This window comes from Odocoileus virginianus, chromosome 27 (genome assembly GCF_023699985.2).
Source record: "Odocoileus virginianus isolate 20LAN1187 ecotype Illinois chromosome 27, Ovbor_1.2, whole genome shotgun sequence".
Classification (NCBI taxonomy): domain Eukaryota; kingdom Metazoa; phylum Chordata; class Mammalia; order Artiodactyla; family Cervidae; genus Odocoileus; species Odocoileus virginianus.
Window position 1 is genome coordinate 586675 of NC_069700.1, and position 26610 is coordinate 613284.

Genomic DNA, 26610 nt, shown 5'->3' on the forward strand with positions numbered 1-26610 from the left:
CAGATGGCACTAGTGGCAAAGAACCTGCTTGCCAATGCAGGAGACGTAAGAGATTTGGGTTCCATCCCTGGGCCGGGAAGATCCCCTGGAGGAGGGCAAGGCAACCCACTCCAGTATTCTTGCCTGGAGAGTCCCATGGGCAGAGGAGCCTACGTGTACATCCAAGTGATTCGGTTATACATACACCACACATACACACGCACACACATGTTTTCTTTTTTCAGGTTCTTTTCCATTCTGTGGAGAGGTTATTGCAAGATACCGAGTACAGTACAGTAGGTCCTTGTTTACCTGTTTGATCTTCCGTCTGCTTTTGGTCCACGACGGGGAATGGCTTCACTGAAGCCAGCGCTGAGCATCTTTTGTTTGCTTTGGTCTTCTCGTGTTAGTCTGGGTAAGAGAATAAGCAGCAGGGGACCTTCTCACCTGGGTTAATCTGGACATGTCCTCAACCGTGGATGCTGACGCTCTTTCCCGGGTTCTGCTTGGAAACCTCGCTGCTGTAGCCACGCTCCCCAGGGCCGGGCTGGTCTGCAGGGCCTTAATTAGATTCACACAAGGTGCTCGGCTTCCACTGGGGGCCGGATGGGAAAATACGACTGAAGTGCACACGCCAGGTCCCCCTCTTCTAGGAAAGCACCCTGCCTTCCTTAGGTATCGTCCATGTCCGGACAGGAAACGGGTTTCTGCCTGAAGTCCCCGTCAGACTCGGGATATCTGTGAAGGGTGAACTTCCTCTGGGTGGGAGGTGTGAGGCCATCGCTCAGGGTTCCAGGCCGAGCTCTGGGCCATTGTGACCCTCAGAACGCTCAGCAGCCAGAGGGCAGAAAACAGGGTCCATGGCGCCTTCCTGGAGATGAGGGAGAGCCTGGGAAGAGCCGCTGCCAGGGCCTCCCCGCCTCCGGCTCTCCTTCCACTCTTGTCCGTAACTCAGAGGGTCATCATGGGGACAGCCAGGAACCACCAGATGGAGCTGAAACTCCCGCTCCTCGAGAAACCTAAGACCCTGAGAAACTACAGCCAGCCTGAGGTTCTGCGTCACACCTTCGAGACTCTGTCCAGCCTTCACAAGTTGCTTCCCAACCATCTGATGGAGCTGCTCCACTCCTGCAAGAGTGAGGAGGACAAGAAAAAAGGTATGTGGGCAGAGGGCGGGCGCCAACTCTTTAGGAAGCCTGCGCTTTATCATGGTACCCACACCCCTTCTGGAGTCGTGCGTGCGTGCGTGCGTGCTAAGTCACTTCAGTCGTGTCCGACTCTTTGCGACCCCATGGACCATAGCCCACCAGGCTCCTCTGTCCGTGGGATTCTCCAGCAAGAATACTGGAGTGGGTTGCCATGCCCTCCTCCAGGGGATCTTCCCAACCCAGGGATCGAACTGTCTACCTGCATTGCAGGCGGATTCTTTACCACCAGTGCCACCTGGGAAGCCCCCCTGCAGTCATGAGTGAGGAGTCAGTCCTACAGAGCAGGTGTGGTTCGCACCTGAGACCTCAGCCACGTCCATCCTTCGTGCTGTGGGGCCATGTGCTCGGAGCTCACATGCGGTTCACCTACATACTGCCTTTCCTAGATCTGGTTTGAGGCTTAGTGGGATGACTTCCCAGTTAAAGGTCAGGCTTTGAAGTTCATTCCTTGGCTCTGTTTCCTACTCCTCCTTCTTGCTTTTTCCAGGCGTGTACCGGAAAAAACAGGAACACTGTTTTCCCCCGGCCTTACAGGCTTTGCAGGTGTGGAGGTGTGGAGTGGCCTGCCCCTCCTGGACCCGTCAGGGAGGGTGATAACTGGACTGATTTGCAGAATTGGGTGGAGCCTGCCTCCCGTGTTGTTCGCGCTCAGCTGAAGGGCAGAGGTAGATGGTAGCCTCTGGCCCCAGGGGCCTAGGGAGCGAAGTGGCAGCTGCCACACTGATGAAGACACAAGTCCCGGGTGGGAAGGCGGCTATCGGGGTGATGACTTTAGAACACAGTGGCTGGTTTGGCGATTCGTCTTCTGGTGGAGGTGGTTTAGTTGCTCAGTCGTGTCCGATTCTTGCCATCCCATGAACAGTAGCCCGCCAGGCCCCTCTGTCCATGGGATTCTCCAGGCAAGAGTATTGGAGTGGGTTGCCATTTCCTTCTCCAGGGGATCCTCCCAACCCAGGAATCGAACCTGGGTCTCCTGCATCTTGTCTTCTGATTAATCCCTAACCCCTGAACCTACAGTATTGTGAATCAATCCCAAGATCCAAGTTATATTAAAGATTACATAAAAATCAAGAAAAGTGTAAGCACCTAATAGAATAGACAGACATTGTACACTGGTAATTCACAAGATGAAATACAAACTGCCAATAGACATGAGAGGTGTTCAAACACTCTGGTAATCAAGGAAGTAACAGAAAACCAAGAAGGGAGTTTCCCTGTGGTCTAGTGGCTAAGACTCCTCCAAGCTCCCAGTGCCGGGGGCCTGGGTTCAGTCCTTGGTCGGGGAACTCGATCCCACATGCCACAGCTGAGAGTTTGCAGGCTGCAGTCAAATATCCCGCTTGCAGCGACAAAGATGCAAGATCTTCCCTGCTGCAGCTGAGACTCAGGGCAGCCAAAGAAAGAAATATTTTTAAAGATAAATCAAGGAGATATTTTTAAGCCATCAGAGTGGTCAAATTTTGTAAGATCAGTAATGATAAACACGTGGGGAAATTAATACCCTCACAATTGATGGTATGTTTTCATTGCCTCAGGCTTTTTCGAAGGTAATCTGAAAGTCTTTGTCAAAGTTTAAAATGCATGTTGCTGGCTTACTGCATAAGCTGAACTCAGTAAAGAGTAAGCAGAGTGTCCTGGGACTGCCAGAATGTAGACCCACAGACAGGGCCGGGGGGTTAAAGCCACAAATGTATGGTCTCATGGCCTGGAGGCTGGAAGTCCAGAGCCAGGGTGCCAGCAGGCTCTGAAGCGGCTGGGAAAGGGCTCTTCCTTGCCTCTTCCCCGTTTCTTGAGTTGGCTGGGACTCCTTGGCGCCCCTTGATTTACAGACGCATCACCCGATTCTCTGCCTCCCTTGTCACAGGTGCGTGTGCACAGGTGACACCCGTCTTCTCCGTGTGCACGTCTGTCTTCTTACAAGGAGAACCACATTGGATTAAGAGCCTGCTCTGCTCCAGAACAGGGCTTCCCAGGTGGTGCCAGTAGTGAAGGACCTGCCTTCCGATGCAGGAGACGTAAGAGACTCGGGTTCAACCCCCGGAGTGGAAATGGCAACCCACTCCAGGATTCTTGCCCGGAGGATCCCCACGGACAGAGGAGCCTGGCGGGCTACAGTCCATGGGGTCACACAGAACGGTACACGGCTGGCTGCGTGCACACACTGCCCAGGATGACCTCGTCTTAACTGCATCTGCGGGTTGTTTCCAAGCGAGGCCACATGCGGGGATCCTGGGGGTTAGGAGTCGCAACAGTCCCCTGCAGTGCAGCGCCTCTGCCTAAAGGAGTCCTCACGTGCCGAAAAGAATGCTTAGCTTTTTCTTATATAGATAAGTTTGTTGTTCATAGTTGGGCATCTGGCGCCACTGAATGTTTTTTCAGAACGTGTGGGCCTAGGACAAAACTGAGACAACAGAGAAATTCACATTTTAACATCCTGTTAGATACACATGTCCTTCAACTTAGCAATTCCACTTCTACTTACTGTCCCAGAGAAATACTGGCCCACCCTGCACACAGACGCAGGAACAAAGGTGTGTGTTGAAACACTGTTTATAAAGGTGAAAAATTCTTTTTTTTTTTTTTTTTTTAAATTTTTTTTTTTAAATTTTTATTAGTTGGAGGCTAATTACTTTATATCATTACAGTAGTTTTTGTTATACATTGATATGAATTAGCCATGGCTTTACATGTATTCCCCATCCCAGTCCCCCCTCCCACCTCCCTCTCCACCCGATCCCTCTGGGTCTTCCCAGTGCACCAGGCCCGAGCACTTGTCTCATGTACCCAACCTGAGCTGGTTATCCGTTTCACCCTAGATAATATACATGTTTCAATGCTGTTCTCTTGAAACATCCCACCCTCGCCTTCTCCCAGAGTCCACAAGTCTGTTCCATACATCTGAGTCTCTTTTTCTGTTTTGCATATAGGGTTATCGTTACCATCTTTCTAAAGTCCATATATATGTGTTAGTATACTGTAATGGTCTTTATCTTTCTGGCTTACTTCGCTCTGTATAATGGGCTCCAGTTTCATCCATCTCATTAGAACTGATTCAAATGAATTCTTTAGGATGGCTGCTATCCAAAAGTCTACAAGCAATAAATGCTGGAGAGGGTGTGGAGAAAAGGGAACCCTCTTACACTGTTGGTGGGAATGCAAATTAGTACAGCCACTATGGAAAACAGTGTGGAGATTTCTTAAAAAGCTGGAAATAGAACTGCCATATGACCCAGCAATCCCACTTCTGGGCATACACACCAAGGAAACCAGATCTGAAAGAGCCACATGCACCCCAATGTTCATCGCAGCACTGTTTATAATAGCCAGGACATGGAAGCAACCCAGATGCCCATCAGCAGACGAATGGATGAGGAAGCTGTGGTACATATACACCATGGAATACTACTCAACCATTATAAAGGTGAAAAATTCTTAAAGACCTAATCTCATTCCACAACAGAATGGTTAAACAGATACATTCATACTGGAAATATTGTTAAAGTCGTTATTAAAATATCTACAAAACACTGCAGAGTTTTAATAACAATGATTCCATTTTCGCCAAAAGAAGACTGTAAATTCATAGATGGAAACATGTACATAAACGTATAGAAAAGGGTTCTAGAAGGAGACAGGGCAAATTTGGGATGGTGGCAGGATAGTGATGAGAGGAAGGTAAGAGGTTCCTTTGACCATTGTTGACTTGAACTAAAAGGACCGCCCAGTATTTCTCCAGCAAAGATGGGTTTATTTGGTATCCGTGGAGAATTGCCAATCAGCGAACCAGGAGGAAGTCAGCACGTGGACAGAACACTTTTACAGAAGGGAAAGGAAGCTGGGAGCGCAGCAAAAGCAGTAAACAAACTGGCCGAGTCCGCGGGAGAGGAGGGAGGGGCGGGCCTCCGTTCTGCTTGGGCTCCGCTCCAGACACGGGGCCTCCAGAGAGCTGCAGAGAGCGCGGCCTGCGGGCCTCCTGGCTCTGCGGCTGCTGCTCCTTCAGTTTTTACACTCTGCGCACTGCTTCCCTGGAGGCTCAGACCGTGAAGAATCTGCCTGCGACGCCGGAGACCTGGGTTCCATCCCTGGGTCGGGAAGATCCCCTGCAGAAGGGAAAGGCTACCCACTCCAGTTTTCTGGCCTGGAGAAGCCCATGGACAGGGGAGCCTGGCGGGCTACAGTCCACGGGGTCGCAAAGAGTCAGACACGACTGAGCGACTTTCACTCACTATACTTAAGTGGTTTAATTTTATTTTAGTGGAAGTCTTTCCACACATCTTTAATTTTTGTAGTTAAAATTCAATTTTAAAATGGAAAATGAAGGGAGCGTTTATGTGAGGTTGGAGAAGTGGGTTTTGATTTCTCCGTGATATCCCAATTGTATGTTGATTTATAGTCTGTTCTCCTAGCCTTCCAGTGTAGACCCAAATAGGTCCTGGCACACCTTTAGCAGTTGGTGGTGTTCCTGCCGTGTAGACTGCAGCCCACCGAATTGTCAATATTGTGAAATTGCCACAATTGTCAATTGTGAAATCCTGACAACCAAGTAAAGCCTGCACTCTTGCTGCTGGGCGGGGGAGCCCGCGGGAGGCTAGGCGGCCCAGCTGTGCGGTAGTGGGGCCAGGGAACCGAGGCGAGAACCCTGGCCTTCGCCCGCGGGCGGGAGCCCCATGCTCAGGCCTGCTCTTGACTCGCTTGGTGTGATTTTCTGGCCTCTAAGGAGGAAGCGGTTCTCTATCATCATACCGTTTAGTCCACTTAGTCTGCATGAGGCAATGTTCCTGGGGGTCTCTCCCAATTACCCTGCCCGGGAAGGACCCTCAGGGATCCAGCCAGTGGAACAGCGGGGGCTGGGTGAGCTCTGATCTAATTCCGCGTCCGACGCAGGGCCGCCCTGCATGTCTTGAGGTTCAGCTCCTCTTCCTGCAGCAGCTGTGTGACAGCTTCTTCTGGATGCACCTGAACGGGTTACAGAGATGCTCGGAGCACGGCCCACAAACTGGCTTTTGCTTCTCAAAGTGTTACCAGTTGGCAAAGAGATAAAAAGCCTGCCCTGCAAGATAACTCAGCTCTGTCACTAGACACCATGCATTTTAACTGACTTCTCTTCTCCCTCCCTCTTTTTTTGGGGGGTTGGGGGAAGGAGATGGTTTTGATGAAGGAAGCGGTGTCCTGGAACACGTTCTGACACAAGTTCTGTCTCACCGCCGACGGGCGATTTGGTTATGGGCCATCCGTGTGAAGCAGCACGTGTGATGTCAGTACAGTGTGGTCACTATCGCTGAAGATAAAAATAATTGCTCACTTACTCTTTGTTTGAGAATCATGGGCAGATCACACCAGCGACCTTCAGCACCTGCTTTCTGCATTCCTTCACTCCCGTCTTGCTGTGCGTCTCTCAGATATCCAGGACCAGGCTAAGGTCTAAATGCTGCTCACTGATATTTCTGGAATGAAGAAATGGCAGAGCCAAATAGCAACTAAGTGGCATGAATAGCCGTTCTCAAACCAATGCCACGCTCCTCTTCCCAAGCAGAGACGGGAAGGAACACCGAGTTACACTGATGCTCCCTGCACCAGGGCTTCCCTGGGGGCTCACAAGGTGAAGAGTCTGCCTGTTGGAGAAGGAAATGGCAACCCACTCCAGTATTCTTGCCTGAAGAAGCCCTTGGACAGAGGAGCCGGGCGGGCTACAGTCCAGGGGTCGCAGAGTCGGACACGACTGAGCAACTGACACAGGAAATGGAGGCGGTACTTGCTGGTACAAGGGTGCACTTCATCTGCTCTCTCGTCTCCTACAGGAAGCAGGGTGGGGCAGGCGGCACCTGGCAGGCAGGATGGGTCTCCAACCCGCCCCCATCCCTTCTGGAAGTCTTAGGGCCCCAGTGCCTGCAACAGCTGGTCTCGGGCAAATAAAAGACAAAGTTTTTTACTGGCAAAAAAAAAAAAAATCTGCCTGTAGTGCAGGAAACCTGGGCTCAATGCCTGGATTGGGAAGATCCCCTGGAAAAGGGAATGGCAACCCACTCCAGTATTCTTGCCTGGAGAATCCCATGGACAGAGGAGCCTGGTGGGCTACAGTCCAGGGGGGTCGCAGAGTTGGAGATGGCTGAGCGACTAACACTAATTTATTCTATTACCAGGTGAGAATTCTGAATTCTCTGGCTTAGAAAGGATCTTGGAAAGACATCAATTTCCAAGAGAGATTAATCTGACCCCCAAACCAAGCAGTATGCCCCTGTGGAGAAGAAAACAAAACAACAACGCCAGTCAGGGGTGGAAGAAGTGCCGCCTGTGGCATAAGAACACAAAGGAGCCTCCAATGTCAACCATAGTTGTCAGGTAGGCGGCCAGCCTTGCCCCAGGCGGGCCTGCTTAGAGATGTCACAGGATGACCACGAGCCCCTGATGCCTTAGCTAAAAAATGACTTGAACTTGTCTCTGGCCTATGTGGTGAGTGTGGAAACAAGTGCTGCTCTGCATAAAACCCGGGAGCCGCCTTTGCACCCCCCGCCGCGCCCAGGGTCTGCGGGAGCGCTCAGAAGCGGAGCAGGCGTGTGGGATCCCCGGGGGCCATCGCGTCCCAGGTCAGGGAGCGGACAGCGAGCGGGGCTGGAGTGGGGTTCTAGGGCCCAGCCACTGAGCTGCAGGGCTTTAATGCTGCAGCCAGTCGGGAGGCAGCGGCCCGCCCCACACGGCCAGGACCCAGGATACAACCGCGGGCGGCACAGCCTTGCCTCTAATCCTAGTCCGCCAGATCCCTGCTTTTCACGTAAGCACGGACAGCTATACATTTTCCCGCGCAGCACTGATTTTACTGTATCCCGTAAGTTGTGTCTTTATTCGGTTACAAGGACAGTAAGCTTTCAGATGTGCTTTTTATAAGGGACCATCTTAAATGAGAATGAAGACGGGACAGTACATGAGGAAATAACCACTGATAGGGGGTACTGTGTTCCTGGGAAACGGCCTAATTCTCCACGTCTTTTGGGCAGATGATAGGGGTGGAATGAAACTAGGATTCTAAATGACCCTCTGATCGTCCTGCTCCTTTCTGCCCACTCCCCCTGCCAGGTGGCTGAAAAAGAACATGCGACCCACCGAAGACCTGGCCTCGGTCACGCAGAGGCTGTTGGCGTTTGGGCCGATCGAGTCGGTGACCCTGTGTGGGCGGCAGAGCGCCGTGGTGGTTTTCAAAGACATGGTCTCGGCCTGCAACGCGGTGAACGCGTTCCAGAGCAGGGCGCCGGGGAGCATGTTCCAGTGCGCCTGGCAACAGCCGTTCATGTCGAGGGAGCTGAGGCTGCCCCCGACCAACAGCCAGCGGAAACTCCCCAGGCACGTCTGACATTTGTCCTTCACCAAGGCTCCAGCACAATACAATCACAGCACGGGTATTTGAGCGCTGAAGGAAGGCACAGCGAGCTTTATTGGGCGCGGGGGCTGACAAGCGTAACCGCGGTACGACGCTTCCCCGGAGGTGCCCGGTGGGGCCGCCGGCATCAGAGCTTCGCCTTCCTGGACAGGAAGCTCGCGATGGCATTCATGCACTCGTCTGACAGCCACCTCTCCCTCAGGACGCTGCTTTCTTCAGCGTTGACTGCGTGCAACTTTTCTTTTTCCTGCTTTCTGATGATCTGCTTGGAAATTCTCAAGGCCTGAAAAATCAAAACCAACAGTTGGCTGAAGAGGTATTCTAAGAGGAGTTGGGATCATTCTAGAATTCTGACGCTTGTGTGGCTCATTGTTGCTTTGATCCTGTGACACCTTATAAGGTAAGACAGGGCTTCTCGAACGTTCGAGTGTGCACATGTCACCGTGGCAGGTGTGGGCGGGGCGTGTGACCACACACTTCTGGCTCCAGGGCTGCGTTCTGAGCAGCGAGGACATGAGGCAGTCACTCACCGGTGGGCGCATGAAGAAGTGCAAGCATCCCCGTGAAGCTCACCTGTCTGCCTGCTCACCTGGGCTCCAGGCCAGAAGTCCCAGCAGAGGCGGCCGATCAGCCTCCTCAGTCACGGCCAGGAGGAACTGCCCTTCTGTCTCCACATCCCAGGAGTGGAGCAGCCACTGGGTAAGTTTCGTACTTCTCGTGTTATTACAGTTTCTTTTAATGTCAGATTTACATGTGCTCAGAGCAAGCGAATGTGTCTTTTTTTTTTAAATTGTCTATTTAAGGCAAACAGTTCTTGCAAGTAAAAAACAAACAAACAAACAAAAAAAGCCCGAATACTAACATTTGGGGGGAGCTTTGAATATGCTTTCAGCCTGGCCCAAACTTCTTTCTGAAAAGTGCCATCGGGAAAAACTTCGGTAACGAGTCCTCGGGCACATGCTTCCTGGGCCGTTAACTTCTTCCCAAAAAGGAGCATCTCGGCCGCCTGGAATGAAAAGCAAGGTTAGGATGCGACTGCAGTGAAGAAAGGCTCAGTGACTCAGAGTGAGCTGCTCTTGGCAGACACGCGGACACGTCCTTTGGTCTCTGAGACCACCAGTATTTCTCATCAGGGGAGAAACTGGTGGCCCCCAGGCAGCGGTGTGCAGGCTGTGTGCTGGGACTGTCAGGCTCTCGAGCAGGCTTGTGGAGGTTGCTGCTTCTGTGTGTGTCTACGGTGGGGAGCCAAGAGCCGGGACCCGGAGCAGAAATGCCAGGTACTGGGTCTATGACAAACGGAAGCTATGATTTCTTGTTTTGTACACGATTAACAATTATAAAAAAACAACAACAGCAGCAGCAAATGAAAACTCATGGTCACAGAAAATGACAACCGACTTTTAGAAACAGCGACGGTCAGAAGTCCCTTCCCTGGACATTCACACAGTGGTCAAGCTCTGACCTGCCCAGGGACTGAGATGAGCTCTAATGAACTGGAGGAAAGTGACAAAGACTAACGTTCAGGCTCTAAGAAAACCGGGGTCACTGAGTGGGCATCTATCTCTCCCTTTGCCATTGTTCTTCACAGACTGTTCCACAGCCAAATGCTCAAAGCCTTTGAGCTGGGTCTGCCTGACTTTTCAAAGTTCAGATCTGTGTAACCTTCAGGAAATGTGACGGAAGAAAGAGATTTAAAAGGGGAATTCTTCGGTGGCCTAGTGGTTAGGATTCTAGGCTTTCTCTGTCATGTCCCAGGTTCAATCCCTGCTCGGGAAACAGATCCCGCAAGCCGTGTGGCATGGCCAGAAAAAAAAAGATTTAAAAAACCCACATTTTCCTCATGGAAACCCAACAGGCAGAGGCTCCATTCCGCTCCCCTCTCAGATCTCAGGGGTCTGCCAAGCCCCCCACCCCGGCGCCCGTCCCGTAGCGCTCCCCTCGGGGTCCTGCACACACACGGTGGGCACCGAGGTTTCCACCGCCGCAGGGACAGACCGGAGCGGCCACCGGCCCCTGGGTGCCCACCCTGCCCCGTGGAGCAGGCTGGAGGGAAGGCTGGAGAGGCGCAGGCGCAGCCGGCTCGGCGGGACCCGCGGTCTGCGGAGGGCAGCCGGAGCGCCTCCCCTCGGCCGGCCCCGCTCCGTGACCCTCTCGGCTCTGCGGAGCAGACCGCCTGCTTCTCTGTGTCGCCCCTATTACGAGGAAAGAAGAGGGAGTACAGGGCGGCTTCTGGAGTGGAGAGGCTTATTAACGTTTGTTTTTAAGGCTTCCGAGACCCACCTTGCTTGAGCCCATTATCTTGGGAAAAGTGTAAGAGGAACAGCCTTCCGGACTCTGGCCCAGGTGACTGAACGGGGTGTGAAAGGTTGCCTTTTCAGAGAGAAAACGAGAAAAGAAAATCATCTTTTCACATGTGACTTCACAGACACCGCTCTGTTTACGTCCTCCTTACGATACCGAACTGAAGCACTTTCCTGTGTTACACAGCAGACCTCACCCCACTGGGCTTTGCTTTCCTGTGCTTCAGACACTGCTTTTTTCTGTTTTTAAAAAATAAATTGAAGGTCTGTGGCACCTCTGTATCAAGCAGGTCTATCCCTGCCATTTTCCCAATAGTGCTATTTTTAAATTAAAATGTTTTTAAAACAGCTTTTAAAACAGCTCATGGTTTTTTAGACATAATGCTACTTGCACACTCAACAGACTACACTGTAAACGTCACTTCTCGAAGCACTGGGAAATCAAAAAATTCCTGTGACTCACTTTATTGTGATATTTGCTTTATCCCGGTGGTCCTGAAGTGGACCCACAGTATCTTCAAAGTGTGCCCATATACACACAAATTGACTCTCTGAACATACACAGTTTGATGAGTTTTACACAAATGTATACAGTTACGTAGCCACTACCAAAATCAAGATATAGAATATTTCTGCTGCCCGTAGTGGTGAAGAACCTGCCTGCAGGAGACATAAGAGACAAAAGCTCAATCCCTGCGTTGGGAAGATCCCCTGGAGAAGGGAATGGCAACCCACCCCAGCATTCTTGCCTGGGAAGCCCCACGGACAGAGGAGCCTGGCGGCTACGGTCCACGGGGCTGCAGAGTCAGACATGAGCGAGCAACGAAACAACGATTGATGACGCTGAGCATCTTCTCACGTGTTTGTCAGCTATTTAATGCCTTCTTTGGTGAAGTAACTTGCAATACTTTGTCCACTATTTTTAAGTTGGCTTGGTTATCTTTTTATTATTGAGCTGGAGGAGTTCTTTACATGGTCCATTTATGAGTCCTTTTCTTAACGGTGTCTTTCTCATATTTTTAAGAGCCATTTATACTTTCTTTTCTGTGAGCTATGTTATTCCTCTCCACCTTGCGTCTCTATATTATGCTGTTGATCCATCACTTTATTGATTCATTTTTAAAACTATACTGGCGAGGTTAGCGTCTATTGTTTTCTCACCTGTCTTGATTTTGCCCCAGAGGTTTTTGATTGGCTTTAAATACCGAAACTACTTTAATATTGGTTATCTAGACTACACAGTCAGTCAGTTATTTGACTACAATAACTGTGTGTTTTCCGTGTTTTCCTAGATGTCAGAAATATTGTGTTTCTTGATGAATGAAAAGTTCTCAGGAAATTAACTTATAATTGACAATTCTGTAAACAGCATATTTAGACTTTATTTTCCATAATCAAGATATGGTTCAGTTTTTTTTCAATGAATGTTGTTAGAAGATAAAAACATATGATGTGTGATACATACAAATCAAACTAATAAAAGTATAAAGTAAACAGTTATTAAAGTCACCTGCCTTCTCTTTTGCCCCCAAAAGAAAGCTTTTCGGAGAAAACGTGCTGAGAAGGAAGGAACATAATCAGAAAACAAAGAAGGAGCCAAGCTTGTTAAGCGCCACAGACAGGTGAGTGGAAAGCTACAGACAGGCAGCATTTAACCTGCTCATAAACATTATCATAAGCAACACTGTGCTGACTCTCAGAAATAAGAGCAATAGAGGTGGAGACGGTCAGATGCTGGCGTCAGGCTGCCTGGTGACCCCGGAGCTTCTTGACCTCTGTGCTGGGGTTTTCTCATCTGTGAAATGGGGTGACAGCCCCTGCCTCCCGGGGCCGTTACTGTGGGCGCCTACTGAATACATGTGATGTGCGTCAGCAGAGTGTCTCCTCTGTACTGAGCACTCAGTGACCTACTATTGTTATGACTTCCACCTTTCTATGAGCTCAAAGGGGCAATGTGCTGTTTGCTGATGGAGACACTAATGGGCAGGCATGACCTACTGCCTATAGTAAAGAATAATTGCTTATATGGGTTAAACGTTAACCCACATTTAATATGGTATGCATTCAGGAAGCCAGGAAGGAGTAGATCCTATAAAAGGAATTCCTCTCCACAGCTTCTTTCTTCTGTATCTTTCTCTGATCTGAAATTGAACCTTGGTGTAATTCAGTTGGGTGATCTCAGCAATGGTCACTATTTCAAATATCTTAACTGTGGGCCCAATCTGTCAGCATATACAATACACACACATTTCCCTCTGATTTCAATTTTAATTTAAGTTTATCATAAGATGGAGTCCTAGGAATCTTTAAAAAGATGATGCCCAAGACAATAATTTGGAATCTAGTGGGACAGTAAGATGCAAATATGACACCATGTGGCTTTCAAGACCTATCGAATGAGACCGCCAAGTTCAGGTCAGAAGCGTCTGCTCTGACCCTGCTCAAAGCAGGTCAACTGATGGGTCATTGAACACACAGAATGGGACTGAAGATTGAATTTCTGCCTTTGAGCAGAAAGTCCCACCTACAAAGGTTAGGTAGCCAAGCGTCTATAATTGCACTTGCTATTTTTACGGGGAAATTATTAACAAGTATTAGATTTGACAATATGCCCAATTGGATTGAAAGGAATCCAGTCAAAGATGGAGCAGGGAGTAAAGGACCCTTATAAACGGCCCTGTTACTGGAGAAAGTACCTCCGACAAAACCAGGAATCTCTTCAGTGGCAAAAACCAAGTGTTCCCTGCACGGATGTGTGTACACCAGCAAGTTTCACTGCCACAAAAGCAAGAGTCACTCGAAGACTCTGATAACCCTAAGAGGTGGTGATAGTTCTACAGGAAAAGTTCTAGGGTCAAGGTGCTAAGATAAACGTTTATCACATTTTTGTTTCTAAGGAAAAAAAAACTAGACATGCTAGGGTTCCCAGTGTCAGGGACTGGTTAAATTAGGTAAGCTAAATAACCCAAATGTTAGCACTGCTTATCTCTGAGTGGGGAGAGGAGTGATTTTATTTTTTAAAAATATTTAGCATTTGTCTATCTGGCCACAGCAGGTTTAGTGGTGGCACGCAGGCTCGGCACTGTGGCACGCAAACTCCTGGTTGGCACGTGGGGTCCAGTTCCCTGACCAGGGGCTGGACCCGGGCCCCCGGCGCTGGGAGCGTGGGGTCTTAGCCACTGGACCAGTAGGGAAGTCCCAAGGAAAGATTTTTAAATTAATTCTTCTCCTTGTACTTTTCCATAGTTTCCAAATTTTTATCTTCTACTATGACATACATCACTACCATAGTAGGAACTGAAGTGAAAATCTATATAATTCAATGGTGAGCATGAGGCAGTAACTTCTCTGAACTTTGGTTTTCTTATCTGCTAAGCAGGGAATGAAAGTAGATAGCGCCTGAAAGTCCTTTCTTAGTCTAGATTTCTAGATTCCAGGGTTCATTCACACTGAAAAAAACGATCAAATAAACCACCTACATAACCTTCAAAGCTGCTCTTTTTTTTTACCCCTGCTTGCAAGTCTGAAGGTCTCCTGACTATTTTAGAGCAAAGTTGAATAACTCTTGTGTCACATGATGAGAATAAATAGAACCAAAAGGGCTGGGACAATGTTCATGACAACACTGGTGTTTAGGAAGATTCAGGTTAACAGTGAAGGAAGAATCAAACGTGTCACGGCAGACTAATTCTTTGGAAAAATGTAACTTTCATCCCTTCTACCCCCGACCGCACACCCTCTGCTTACTACTGGCAACGACAAAGCAGCGTTTGGAGGGGTGCGTTTTCACCAGCCTGACATCACTCGCTTCTCAAGGGGACTTACCCGGTCGGTCGCGTACACGACGTCAAACAGCCCGAGGATGGTGACGGAGATCCCCACGGCCGGCCCGTTGACCACGGCCACCAGAGGCTTCGGGAAATCTATTAAACAGTCGACGAAATCCCTGCAGACACGGAAATAGACAAGTGTGTTGAGCTGTTCCCAAGCAGCATCACCGAGGTACAAGCAGGATCGGGGTCTGGAACGTGCTTCTCTGGGCGGGCTGGGGACGTGTCCACCTCCGGGCACCTCCCTGGCCTGCGGCCCGATTCACCCGGGCCCCATCTGCAGGGCACAGGAAGGGTGCCCGCAGGAGCGCGGGGGCCGGCCTCGGTCCAGATCCTGCATCCTGGGCATTTGGTCAGGGCTGTGAGCCAGCGGCCAGCTCGGAGTCAGCATGGGCCGCGAGGTCCCAGCACGCTGGGCAGCAGAAGCGGCTGGGCAGCAGAGCGCTGGGCATCAGGGCCCGTCTCCAGTCCCCTGGGCGCAGCGGTCCCGGCAGCAAGGCCTCCCCCAGCCCAGGAGACGGCGCTGGGCTCCTCCACCTCGGTACGGCGGCGGCGGCGCTGCTGCTAAGTCGTGACCGACTGCCTGGACGCGGGAGAACTGAGACCGCACCGGGAGGTGGCTGACTGGCCCTCCAGCCGGCTCCCGTGAGGAGCGCTCAGGGGAACGGGAGTCTCTGCAAGGAACCAGACGCCCTTCCAGACAGCGGCCTGACAAGTAGGCTTGTCGGAAGTCACAGCCGACCACAGGGAACAAGTGTTTCTGTTTTCTGCAACCTTTAGACCCCCTGAGGAATGGGGCGAGCCCCTGGGTCAGATGGCCGCTCACCTCAGGAGGACCTCCCCGCTCCTGGCCATCTCCTCCAGCCCACCGGCGGACAGATGCGTGAAGTTGGTCAGGTCGTTCCCGCTGCAGTAGTAGTCCCCGCTGCCTGCGAACACAAGCCACGGGCGCGCCACTCACGCACCCGCCGCTCCCGGGCACCTCCCGGGCACCAGGCTCGGCAAGCCGTGAGCACGCGGGGGTGCCCGCCCTCACAGCCGGACTGGGGCGGCCGGACGCTGCGTTAAAGACATGCTGACAAACGCAGGCAACGCGGCTGGGATAGGAAGGGACGCCACGACGGGAGAGCCGGCAGAGGGGGCTCTGGTCTCATCTGGGGGCTCGGGGAGGGGCTCTGCCGAGGCGGGCACAACTGCAGTGAGACCTGAATGGCTGGGGTGGGGGCATGGGAACAGGCTGGGGGCTGTTCTCCGGAGCCGACAGCGCCCGGGAAGGCTCTGGGGCCGGTCGCCCGGCACTCGATGGGCCCAGAGAGGCACCATCAGAAAATAACAGGCGCCTTCAGTTTGGTCTGCTCAGTCCAAGACAGATAAGTTAGAAGGGAAAGCAGAATTCAGGGAATCTATATAACATGAATTAGAAAGGCAAGTCTAATCGACATAATTCTAACTCTACACCTTAAAAATCAACAGTGAACTTACTTTTAGTTCTTAACATTTTTTAAAAATTTAAACATTTATTGTCACTACTTGGCTAGGCCCAGTGGCGTATGCGATCTTTTTCCCCGACCAGGGATCACGTCTGTGTCCCTTGCATTGGGAGCAGAGACTGGACCCCCAGGGATGTCCCTGAAGTTACTTTTTAAGGGTTTCTGGATGATATTAAAAAAATGGCCATTTTCTGCTTCTTAATCTTCAAGGTAGAGATTTTTATATCTAGTATACATGAAATTGTAACAGATTCTTAAAAAATTAGAAAAACTGATCATCTCTAATTGTAAGTTAGGAATTGATAACAGAAATGCAAAACAAACAAAAATCCTTTCTAAAACTGAAGGACCTATTATTACAACGCTTAGATAAAAATAATAAGAAACCAAAAGTGAAGGGTATATAGAAAATAACTATAGAACAAGCATGTGTGCTAAGTCACATCGGACTCTTTGTGACCTTTTGGACTGTAGCCCACCAGGCTCCTCTGTCTGTGGAGAGTCTCCAGGCAGGAACACCGCAGTGGGTTGCCATGCCCTCCTCCAGGGCATCTTCCTAATCCAGGGGTCAAACCCACATCTCTTGTGTCTCCTGCATTGGCAGGCAAATTCTTTACCTTAGTGCCACCTGGGAAGCCCAGAGAATAAGCACTATTTATCAGTACTTAATCTTTCAGTTTTCTTACTTGTAAAATACCAGTAATAACGGGGCCTAATCTCATAGGGTTATTGCAAGAAAGCTTAGAAGAGTTAAGAATTAAGAAAGCTACCAAACATTAAAATGCTTAGCCCAGTGCTCGGCAAACAGAAAGTATGATACAAACGTTAGCCATTATGAGCAGGTATTATGAAACTCAGCGGTTTCACTTCTACAACATGGATATCTTTGCACCTTCTCTGAAAGATGTATGTCTGAGGATATTCCTTGCAGCATGATTTTAATAGCAAAAGACTAAGTACAATCCACCTGTTCACTGATAGAGGAATGACGAGATAAACTGTGGAGTCCTGAAACGTTCATACTTTGCAATCCTGCAGAGGAAAACTTAGGTGTGCCGGTGCTAATTAATTGAGAACAAATGTTCAGGACATGCGGTTAGGAGAGAAAGGTGGGTACAGTGTGTGTATTATGTGCTTCCTTTTCTGTTTACAGAAGGAGGGGTGGGGAGAATCTCACACACACACACACACGGGCAGTTTCTAGAAGGCTCAAGGAAAGCTGAGGTTTTTTTGGACACAGGGCTTGGGTTTTTAGTTTAGTTATATGCCATTTCATAGTCTGTGGATTTTTAAAAGATGATGTGCCTGCATTGTATGTTTAGTTTAAAAAATGTTAACTGAAAAATCAGAAACCATTCTTCTCCTGTACCCAGCCAATGCTGCCTCTGGACTGTTCCTGTCATCTTCCTTCTCCTAGGCGTACACGTGGGATGCCAGAGCATCTTTGGTCGTCTCCGCTTCACACTTTCTCATTAGCTGTTAGGTGTCTTTCTCCTTACCTCTCTCTCTCTCTCTTTTTTTTTTACTAAAAGTGCTCTGATATCTCTACATAATATTATATACTTTACAAATTTCAATGAAAATTAAAATCACTCCTAGGAATTCCCTGGTGGTCCAGTGGTTAGGACTCTGTACTTTCACTACCAAGGACAGGAGTTTAATCTCTGATTGGGGAACTAAGATCCCACCAGCCATGTGGTGCAGCCAAAAAAGAATATAAATAAAATAAAATGACTCCTGCTTCTGCCACGCCAACACACAGTAGTAGCTCCCCCCTCCCAAGTGCCTGTGTGAGCCCTGCCTTTCACTGCCTCATGTCACCATCTTCACCACTCTGTGGGGTTAGGAAGACAGTGTCATCTCCATTTAGGAAGCAGAATTCACCCCCAAGTGATAAGAAGTGAAGCTGGGATTTAAACTCAAGTTGGTCTGAGTCTAGAACCTTAGCCTTCGCCGCTACATGCATGCAAAGCCCCTACCAAATTCAATCATCAAGTTCTCATCAGCCCAGGCCCACCAGCATCCATATTTCCCAATTACTATCACAGTGCTGATATAATTGCTAATGTCTTATTTCTTAAACATTTTTCTATATGGTTAGTTTCTACAGTTACACTTTTTAATGCTTTTGCAATACAGTCTACAGTATGTTCTATCACGTGGTTTATTATGGTTATTTAGAGTATTTAGAATGTGTTGGGAGATTCCTGTGTCACAGTGTGTGAACATTTTACATATTGTCAAATGCCATGTTTTTAAAAGGTAACTAACCCTTTTAAAAGTCATTTATGCTGCTGTCAGCAAGGGGCATTTATTCTACCATAACCTTGTCAAAATTCAGTATAGCATGAGATTTTGTTAATTCAGACAAGCATTAATATAAAATGGTATCATCATTTTTATTTGTGTTCTTCCTTATTAATCTGGTTGCATTTTGCTTGTTTCTTTGATGCCAAGACTTTCTCACACAAACTGTCTATTCATTTTACTTACCAATTTATCTAACAGGTTTAGCACTTTTCTTACCAAATTGTACCTGCTTTTTACATGATAGAGATATCAATCCTATGTCTTACCATATTGTTTATGTATTTAAGAATTAGGGTATCTCAGCACTAGAAAAGATGATAGAGCTTATTTACTCAATTCCCTTTCTAGGAGAAAATCCTCCCCCGCCCCCAAACAGAAATTTAATTAAGAAATCCAAGGAAATGTCTTACCTGTTAAAACAGTTATGGTTGACTCATCCTTGCTTGCAGCCTGAAGTGCAGCTATGATGTCATGATACATCTGCGTGAAAGAGGAAAGACGAGGAAAGGAGAAAACTGAAAATGATCATCCCTACCCAGGGGGTCCTCTCCACGTCGATCTGCAAGCCCGCTCTCTTCAGACTGCCAAGTGCTTACCTCGGCTGTATTTACAGAACCCAAAAGGATGCTGACACGCTACGGTTTTTGAGTGAAACAGAGGAAGCCAAGTAAAGCAGGACAGACTCCCGGGGCAGACAGCGTTACCTGAGTGGTGAGAGCGTTCTTTTTGGTTGGACGGTTCAGCCTGATGGTGGTGATGCCGTCTTCGGAGGTCACCACCAGGCTGTTGCCTTCTGGTGGCTTCCTGTCTGCTGCAGGTGTCTCTGGGCTGGGGGACTTGGAGGAGGTGCTCAGACTGGACACCAAGTCCACGTACTTCTGTCGGGCAGCTTCCTAATGAGAGATGGTGATTTCAGCCCAGAGTTAATGAACAAGCATTTTGAGACACTTCCTGTCCTAATCAGTACACCTGATGGCAATGAAGGTCTTGCTTGGATATAGGGACCTCTATCCCCAGAAGGCTCATCTTAATGTCTTAAATAGGGAGAAATACCCACCTCCCTTAGGAGCACAGTAAGTGAAATAAAAGCAGGATGGGAAGTCCATGTACCTTGGACAGACTGCCAAGAGCATTCCATGCATCCCATTTGGTCTTATTGATAAAGTCCAGCATACCTGGTTTGGGCACGTTACAGGGTCCTTCAGTGGCCTATGAAAGGAGAGGGGCAGTTACTGGTCAAACGCACATGCAAACTGGAGCCTTGAACAGCTGAGATCCATACAGTGCACACTGGCATGACTGTGCCTTCCCCTCCCAGGTAGTTTCACAAGGAACAGGGACTGATCTGAACTCTCCTGTCCCTTGCCCTCTGTTTGATGCTGCTGCTAAAAATGTACAAACAGGAGAAAGGAGACTGGAGAGCCAAAATATGCTATGATGGGTTATCAGCCCCTAAAATAAGTGATAACTGCCTGCGTACGAACATAATGCAAGATCAGGGTTTGGGGAAATGCTTTCAAAAAACGAATCGTGTTAGGTTTATATAATGATGGTTCAAGCAAACAATCTTCAAAGGTAGCTAGCCAACAAACATTTAGAAAACACGGTACATCCTGAAAGCTCATTCAGAGGGACTAACCCCCACCAATTCCTCCCAGGTCTGTGGTGGTGGGCGTCCGGTAAGTGAGCAAGAGTTGCACCTGGAGGGAGGCAGGGGCAGGGGTGGGGGGGTGGGTACCAGAGCCACTGGCCCTTAGTAAGGACACTTAATTGAAGGACATTGTGTGTGGGGGGGTGCAGTGAGTGTTTTGAGATTAAAATATATATATATATGCACTATTCTTTTCAGAAATGGCAACTTAAAACTCCATTTAATAACCATGCCTTTGATTTTCATAAGAGAAGAGAGAGGCTTTGGAAGACAAAGACAGTAAAGGAGGCTAAGATGGTCCAAAGAAAAAGACTTATTTCTCAAGAGTTAGCCATCGGGGAAGCTAGGGGCAGCACGGGCCCCAAGAGTGCCCCCACGCCTGACACACGGTGTGAGCCCAGGGGCTCCCGGAAGCGCTCTCTGACCGGGCAGTGACCCGGAGGACGGCTCACAGGACACAGTCTCCTCGGGTCACAGTCACTGCAGCGGCGGGGGCGGGGGTGGGGGACAGGGACGCAGATCAGCAAGGGAGGGGCCACGGGGGGAGCCTGGGAGAGGTGAGTGTGCCCACCCCTGCACCGGGCACTGCAGAGTCAGGACTGTGTACTCGCCCGGCCCCCAGACTGACGTGTGACACACGCACAGAGCCCCGCTCACCAGGGAAGCTCATCCCAGCCTCCGCGGTGTTCGGAGCTTTCCCTGGGGCTCCGCCGCTCCAGTGAGTCTCCGTAACTGCAGCCTCCGCCCCCAGCCCCACTCTCACTACCTGGGTGGCCAGTCCCCTCTAAATCCCACCCTTAGACTCTCCAGGTGAACAAAGACAGTCTATCACGCTTGGCATTTCAAGGGCTTAGAAACTACCTCCCAGAACCCAAGGGCGAGGGTCAGACCCCTGTGGGGCATGGTTAAGTTCTGTAATATACACACTAGTATCAAAGGAAGAGGGGCTCACAGGAGGAGAAAAAGAGGACACAGGAGCCCAGAGGGTCTGACTTTCTGGATAGTTTTCAGACACGGTAACTGAAAACTCAAGTTTTGAAATGTTTTTATAAAATTTTTCAAATATACATGAGTAGAATATTATAATGAACCTCCAATATTCAGCTCCCAAATTCAATTAACTCTCATTTTTGCTATATTTGCTTCAACCATCCTTTTCTTTTCTATTTTGCTTAATTTTTTAGGGAATGGCAAACACCACACCATTTTTCACTCCATGGACTTAGTATGCACTCCTAAAAAAAAAAAAAATCACTTTTTCTTATATAACCATGATGCTATTAAGAATAGTTCCTAGGTGCCATCTAATACTCAATCCCTATTCAAATTTCCCCAACTGTCTCAAGGCCACTCTGACAGCTGACTGTTGGTGGTTGTTTTGGTTGTTGTATCTTTGAAGTCTCTTTTACTCCGGACTGATCCTAAGGAGTGAGTGACTGCCTTAACAGCACTCTGAAATCTAATCTAACAAACTCTACTGCATACACTCTTTAGAGGAAAGGCAGTAACGCACCCTAAAAGCACTCAGGCTGCCTTTTCAGAGCAACAGACAGCATGTCTGTCTGAGGACCCATGTGCTCAAGATGTTTCTCTCTCAAAGGCGCGAGGCGTTTACCTGCTTGTAGAGTGCGTAGAGTTTCAGCTTCACTTCATTGCCCGGATCCTCCTTCAGGAGCTTCACCTGGCTCACTGCGTCGTTAAAGTCCTTCTGGCTGGTTCGCATGGTGGGGCTGCCCGCGTGCAGCCCAAGGGCTGGGACCTGGGTGGGGCTGCAAACCGGCACACGCCTTCCTAACCGTTTCCAGCTCCTCCACGCGAAAATGCTACGTTTCTCTAGCAATACTTTCCTTGCACTTGCCCCAGCCACCGGCTGCGAATGGTTAGTGGTTTCCAAACCGGTCCCTAGATAAGAAATCCAGACAGAAGCTAACTTCCATAAGGAAGGCCCTCAGAGAGAAAAGCACCAGAGGCTGAGGAGCCCAGAATGTTGCCACAGGCAGGAAGTCAATGGGAGGCCTGGGAGGAGGTGCCCAGCAGGAGCGCTAGGGGCGGGCCCTGAGGGCTGCCAAGCCTCTAGCGCAGCTGAAGTCGTTTTAACCCACTTGATGATGGCAAAGAGCAAAAAAACGTTATTTTTACAAGCAAAGTTGATTTATGAGGGACCTCCCTGGTGGTCTCCTGGCTAAGACGCTGCGCTCCCAATGGAGGGAGCCTGGGTCTGATCCCTAGTCAGGACGCCAGATCCTACATGCTCCAAGGCCTGGTGCAGCTAAAAACAAACAAAAAACCAGTGAAGCAACTACATGGAAGGGACATTCAGACTGTAAATGCCCAGAGTTTGTGGGGATGATCCGAGAGTTTCAGCCTGGGTAAAGCTCCCCTCTGCTGATCTAAATAACTCTCCAAGACCTTGGGGCACTAGTTCCTGCCGTGGTGCACGGGACTCTCATCAGTAGTGGTAAAAGCTAAACGGGGACACCGAGGAATCCGCCTCTCTGGCCACCCCAGCGAACTGCTCCAGCATCGAGAGACTTGTATTGTGAGGCTGGCAGCTGGATATTGTCTCTTGGAAACTCAAAGGCACTCAGTCGTGTCTGACACTTTGTACAGTCCATGGAATTCTTCGGGCCACAACACTGGAGTGGGTAGCCTTTCCCTTCTCCAGGGGATCTTCACAACCCACGGACCTAACCCAGGTCTTGTGCATTGTAGGTAGATTCTTTTACCAGCTGAGCCACAAGGGAAGCCCAGCTCTTGGATGGCAAAGTCAAAACTCCTGGCTTATTAAGAGACACTATCCTGTATACTTCTGGCTTGTGAAATGATTATAATTCCTGCCATGAACCCATGTCAAATAAAACACTGACAAGACAATCTCAACCTCTGGGCATAATGGCAACCCACTCCAGTATTCTTGCCCAGAGAATCCACGGACAGAGGAGCCTAGAGGGCCACAATCAATGGGGTCGCAAAGAGTCGGACACGACTGAGCGCACATGCACCCCACAGACAAAATAAGGATACTGAGACCACGGAGGTAAAGTATACAGGAAGAATTCAGCGTCCCAAGAACCAGAAACAGCCTCTGCGGTTGAACCTGCGTCCCTCTAGAACCAAGTTTCCCTACTGATTTCGTGAGTCGTCCTTCTGCCCACAATTCCGTCCCCTTTCTTATCCCCTCTGACCTCAATCCTGGGCGAAGCAAGCATTACGCCACCAGTCAGATGACTAAAACTGCTGCTACTGATGCTATCGTTCTTGTACTAAAACTGCCATTCTAAACAGATCCCGAAACGTGCAAACTCAGGCTATTTCTCCAGAGCAGCATGAGCCCACTGACCTCCAAGCCACGGACCACCTGGCCAGAGAGTCATAAACCAGAGACATCTAATGACTACTGTCAACAGAGGATAACCAACTTCAGCTTCTCTGCTCTTCCCCCTTCTCCGCCCCAAAAAACCCCCGAGGGGGTTTCAGCGGCTTCTTCTCCCACTCCCTCGGTGTCCTGCAATAAATCCTTACTTTGCTGCCAGCTCCTGCTGCTGGAACTTGGTCTTCTGCTCCAAGGGCACAAGAACCTTTTGCTCTAGGATGTAGTCACTGATTAATAAAGTATAAACTTTTATCAGGTCAATGCCTAACTCTCTGTCCAGCAAACACGTGCGTCCCAGCACACACACACGACAGGAGGAGAGAAGGAAGGTAAGTTTTCAGAAGGAAAACTGGTTGGTGTTGCAGGTAGCACTTTCTTAAGGGAGGTGGAGGACCTACCCGGGGGAATCTACTTGGCCTGGATGCTAGGCTGTGACGCTCGCTGAGCAGACACGCTCAGTCCTCACCTCCACAAGTCTAAAGAGCCAGGAGAAGAGTGGGGACCGCAAGCGTGGCCAGCTAAGTCCTTTTTAAGCACACACTGTAAGCAGAGGGGTGGGAAGGCATCACAGCACAGCAGTGAGGTCACAAACAAACCACGAATGTTCACAGCAATGACCCTGGGTGATACAGTTAATAGCATCTAAGATGATTAAAATAAGTTAGGAATGAAGCCCAAATATAACAAAGGTACCACCTCCTCTGCAATAATGTAACTTTCAAAGAGTGAGTCCAGACGTTGAATTAATGCCATTCAGTAAAATTAGCCTTCTGCTTCTCTATTAGGCTTCCCTGGTGCCCCAGTGCTAAAGAATATGCCTCCAATGCGGGGGACCCAGGTTCAATCCCTGGGTTGGGAAGATCCCCTGGAGGAGGAAATGGCAACCCACTCCAGTATTCTTGCCTGGAGAATCCGAAGACAGAGGAGCCTGGAGGGCTATAATCCATTGGGTCACAAAAGGCTTAGCGACTAAAGGAAAAGTTTTTTTTTTTTTTTAAAACATAAATTTGTATTAAAAATAAATAAAGATTGCAATACTTTCTAAAATGAGTGGAGATATATTCAACATAATTAAAGTTTGTTGACAATACTCAATCCCACTTAATCAACAGCTCACATTTATTTTGTAACCACTCTATACCAGCACTGTGTCTAACTTACATGCATCATTTCATTTAATCTTTTTGATGGTCAAATGCAGTAGGTATAATTAATCCCATGTTTTGTTTTTTTTTGTTTTTTTTCCATTTATTTTTATTAGTTGGAGGCTAATTACTTTACATCATTGCAGTAGTTTTTGTCATACATTGAAATGAATTAGCCATGGATTTACATGTATTCCCCATCCCGGTCCCCCCTCCCACCTCCCTCTCCACCGGATCCCTCTGGGTCTTCCCAGTGCACCAGGCCCGAGCACTTGTCTCATGCACCCAACCTGGGCTGGTGATCTGTTTCACCCTAGATAATATACATGTTTCGATGCTGTTCTCTTGAAACATCCCACCCTCGCCTTCTCCCAGAGTCCACAAGTCTGTTCTATACATCTGAGTCTCTTTTTCTGTTTTGCATATAGGGTTATCGAAAAGTTTTATATTAAATAACTGAATCCACTTATTGTTTTCCCCCTAAAAAGGAAAAACTCTGAATCCTACACGAATCTGGCAGCTGGCAAGTTTCAAGTAGAAAACGAATGGAAAATTTTAAATGTCCGTAAAGGCCGAAATGTGCATTTTTTTTTTCACAAAATACAATGCAAACATATTTATTTTAAAATCGAGTTTTAAAAACAATTACAAAGCACGACCGTTTAATACATAAACCGGGAACGTCCCTCTCTTCGAAGGCGGCCGGCGCGTCCCGCGGTCTCCCCGTCGCCTGTGCGCCCCGGGTCCGGCCCCACGTGGCCCGCCTCTCCCCCCGCCAGGAGTCACCCAGAGGACATCCTCCGCGAAGCACCAGGGTCACTCCCCCGGACCCACGGGGCGCTCCTCCGGCGGTCCGGATCCGGCAGGCCTCGCACAAGGCACCCCAACCCGCCCCGCGCAGCGGGACCTGGCTCGGCGGACGCCTGAGGCCACGTTCCCCGGCCAGCCCGCGCGGCCCGCTGCGGCAGGAGGCGGAGACAGGCAGCGCGCTCCCGCAAGGACACGGCGTCCAAGGGCGGCCCTGGGCCCGAGTCAGTACGTACCTGCGGAGAAGTCCGAAGCACCAGCGCCTTGCAAGCCGGCCTGCCAAGACCGCCATGGCCGCCCGAGGACAAGGGCGGGACTGCCGGCAGGGCGCCGGGCCTGATGCCATTGGTAGAAGGGAGGGCAGGGGGCGGGGCCGGGGCGGGGGGGGCCTCAAGCCATAAGTAGAAGCGGGGGGCGGGGGCGGGGCCGGGGCCGGAGCCTGACGCCATAGGTAGAAGTAGAGACAGGGGGCGGGACCAGGGGCGGAGACGGGGGACGGGGCGGGGCTTGACGCGATGTAGTTCAGTTCATTTGAGTCGCTCAGTCGTACCATACGCTCTGCGAACCCATGGACTGCACCACGCCAGGCCTCCCTGTCCATCACCAACTCCCGGACTTTACTCAAACTCATGTTCATTGAGTCTGTGATGCCATCCAGCCATCTCATCCTCTGTCATCCCCTTCTCCTCCTGCCCTCATTCCCTCCCAGCATCAGGGTCTTTTCAAATGAGCCAGCTCTTCGCATCAGGTGGCCAAAGTATTGGAGTTTCAGCTTCAACATCAGTCCTTCCAATGAACACCCAGGACTGATCTCCTTTAGGATGGACTGGTTGGATCTCCTTGCAGTCCAAGGGACTCTCAAGAGTCTTCTCCAACACCACAGTTCAAAAGCATCAATTCTTCACCACTCAGCTTTCTTTATAGTTCACCTCTCACATCCATACAGGACTGCTGGAAAAACCATAGCCTTGACTAGACGGACCTTTCTTGGCAAAGTAATGTCTCTGCTTTTGAACATGCTGTCTAGATTGGTCATAACTTTTCTTCCAAGCAGTAAGCGTCATTTTATTTCATGGCTGCAGTCACCATCTGCAGTGATTTTGGAGCCCAGAAAAATAAAGTCTGCCATTGTTTCCACTGTTTCT

The 26610-nt window shown here is 49.5% G+C and overlaps 2 protein-coding genes across 5 annotated transcripts; one reads left to right on the forward strand and one right to left on the reverse strand.

The window, feature by feature from the left end:
* The first annotated feature begins 792 nt into the window (after nt 1-792).
* On the forward strand, nt 793-9535 carry LOC110153053 (testis expressed protein 56). The gene is made up of 4 exons (XM_020916933.2): nt 793-1136; nt 7328-7526; nt 8259-8959; nt 9049-9535. Exons 1-3 carry the CDS (start codon nt 857-859, stop codon nt 8530-8532), a joined length of 753 nt encoding a protein of 250 aa, XP_020772592.2. The 5' UTR covers nt 793-856; the 3' UTR covers nt 8533-8959; nt 9049-9535.
* ECI2 (enoyl-CoA delta isomerase 2) lies at nt 8582-25819 on the reverse strand. 4 transcript variants are annotated; one of them, XM_070456983.1, is made up of 10 exons: nt 25702-25819; nt 21756-22042; nt 19600-19698; nt 19194-19382; nt 18900-18969; nt 15516-15618; nt 14685-14805; nt 10840-10929; nt 9422-9565; nt 8582-8842 (listed from the first exon to the last, which is right to left on the reverse strand). In XM_070456983.1, the coding sequence occupies exons 2-10, from the start codon at nt 21861-21863 to the stop codon at nt 8687-8689; spliced, it is 1080 nt and encodes a 359-aa protein (XP_070313084.1). In that variant the 5' UTR covers nt 21864-22042; nt 25702-25819; the 3' UTR covers nt 8582-8686. The 4 variants fall into 4 exon arrangements, with proteins under 4 accessions (XP_070313084.1, XP_070313083.1, XP_070313085.1 ...); XM_070456982.1 differs by having other exon boundaries at nt 21756-21909; nt 25702-25805; XM_070456984.1 differs by lacking the exon at nt 25702-25819 and adding an exon at nt 23663-23760 and having other exon boundaries at nt 21756-21909.
* Nucleotides 25820-26610: the final 791 nt, after the last annotated feature.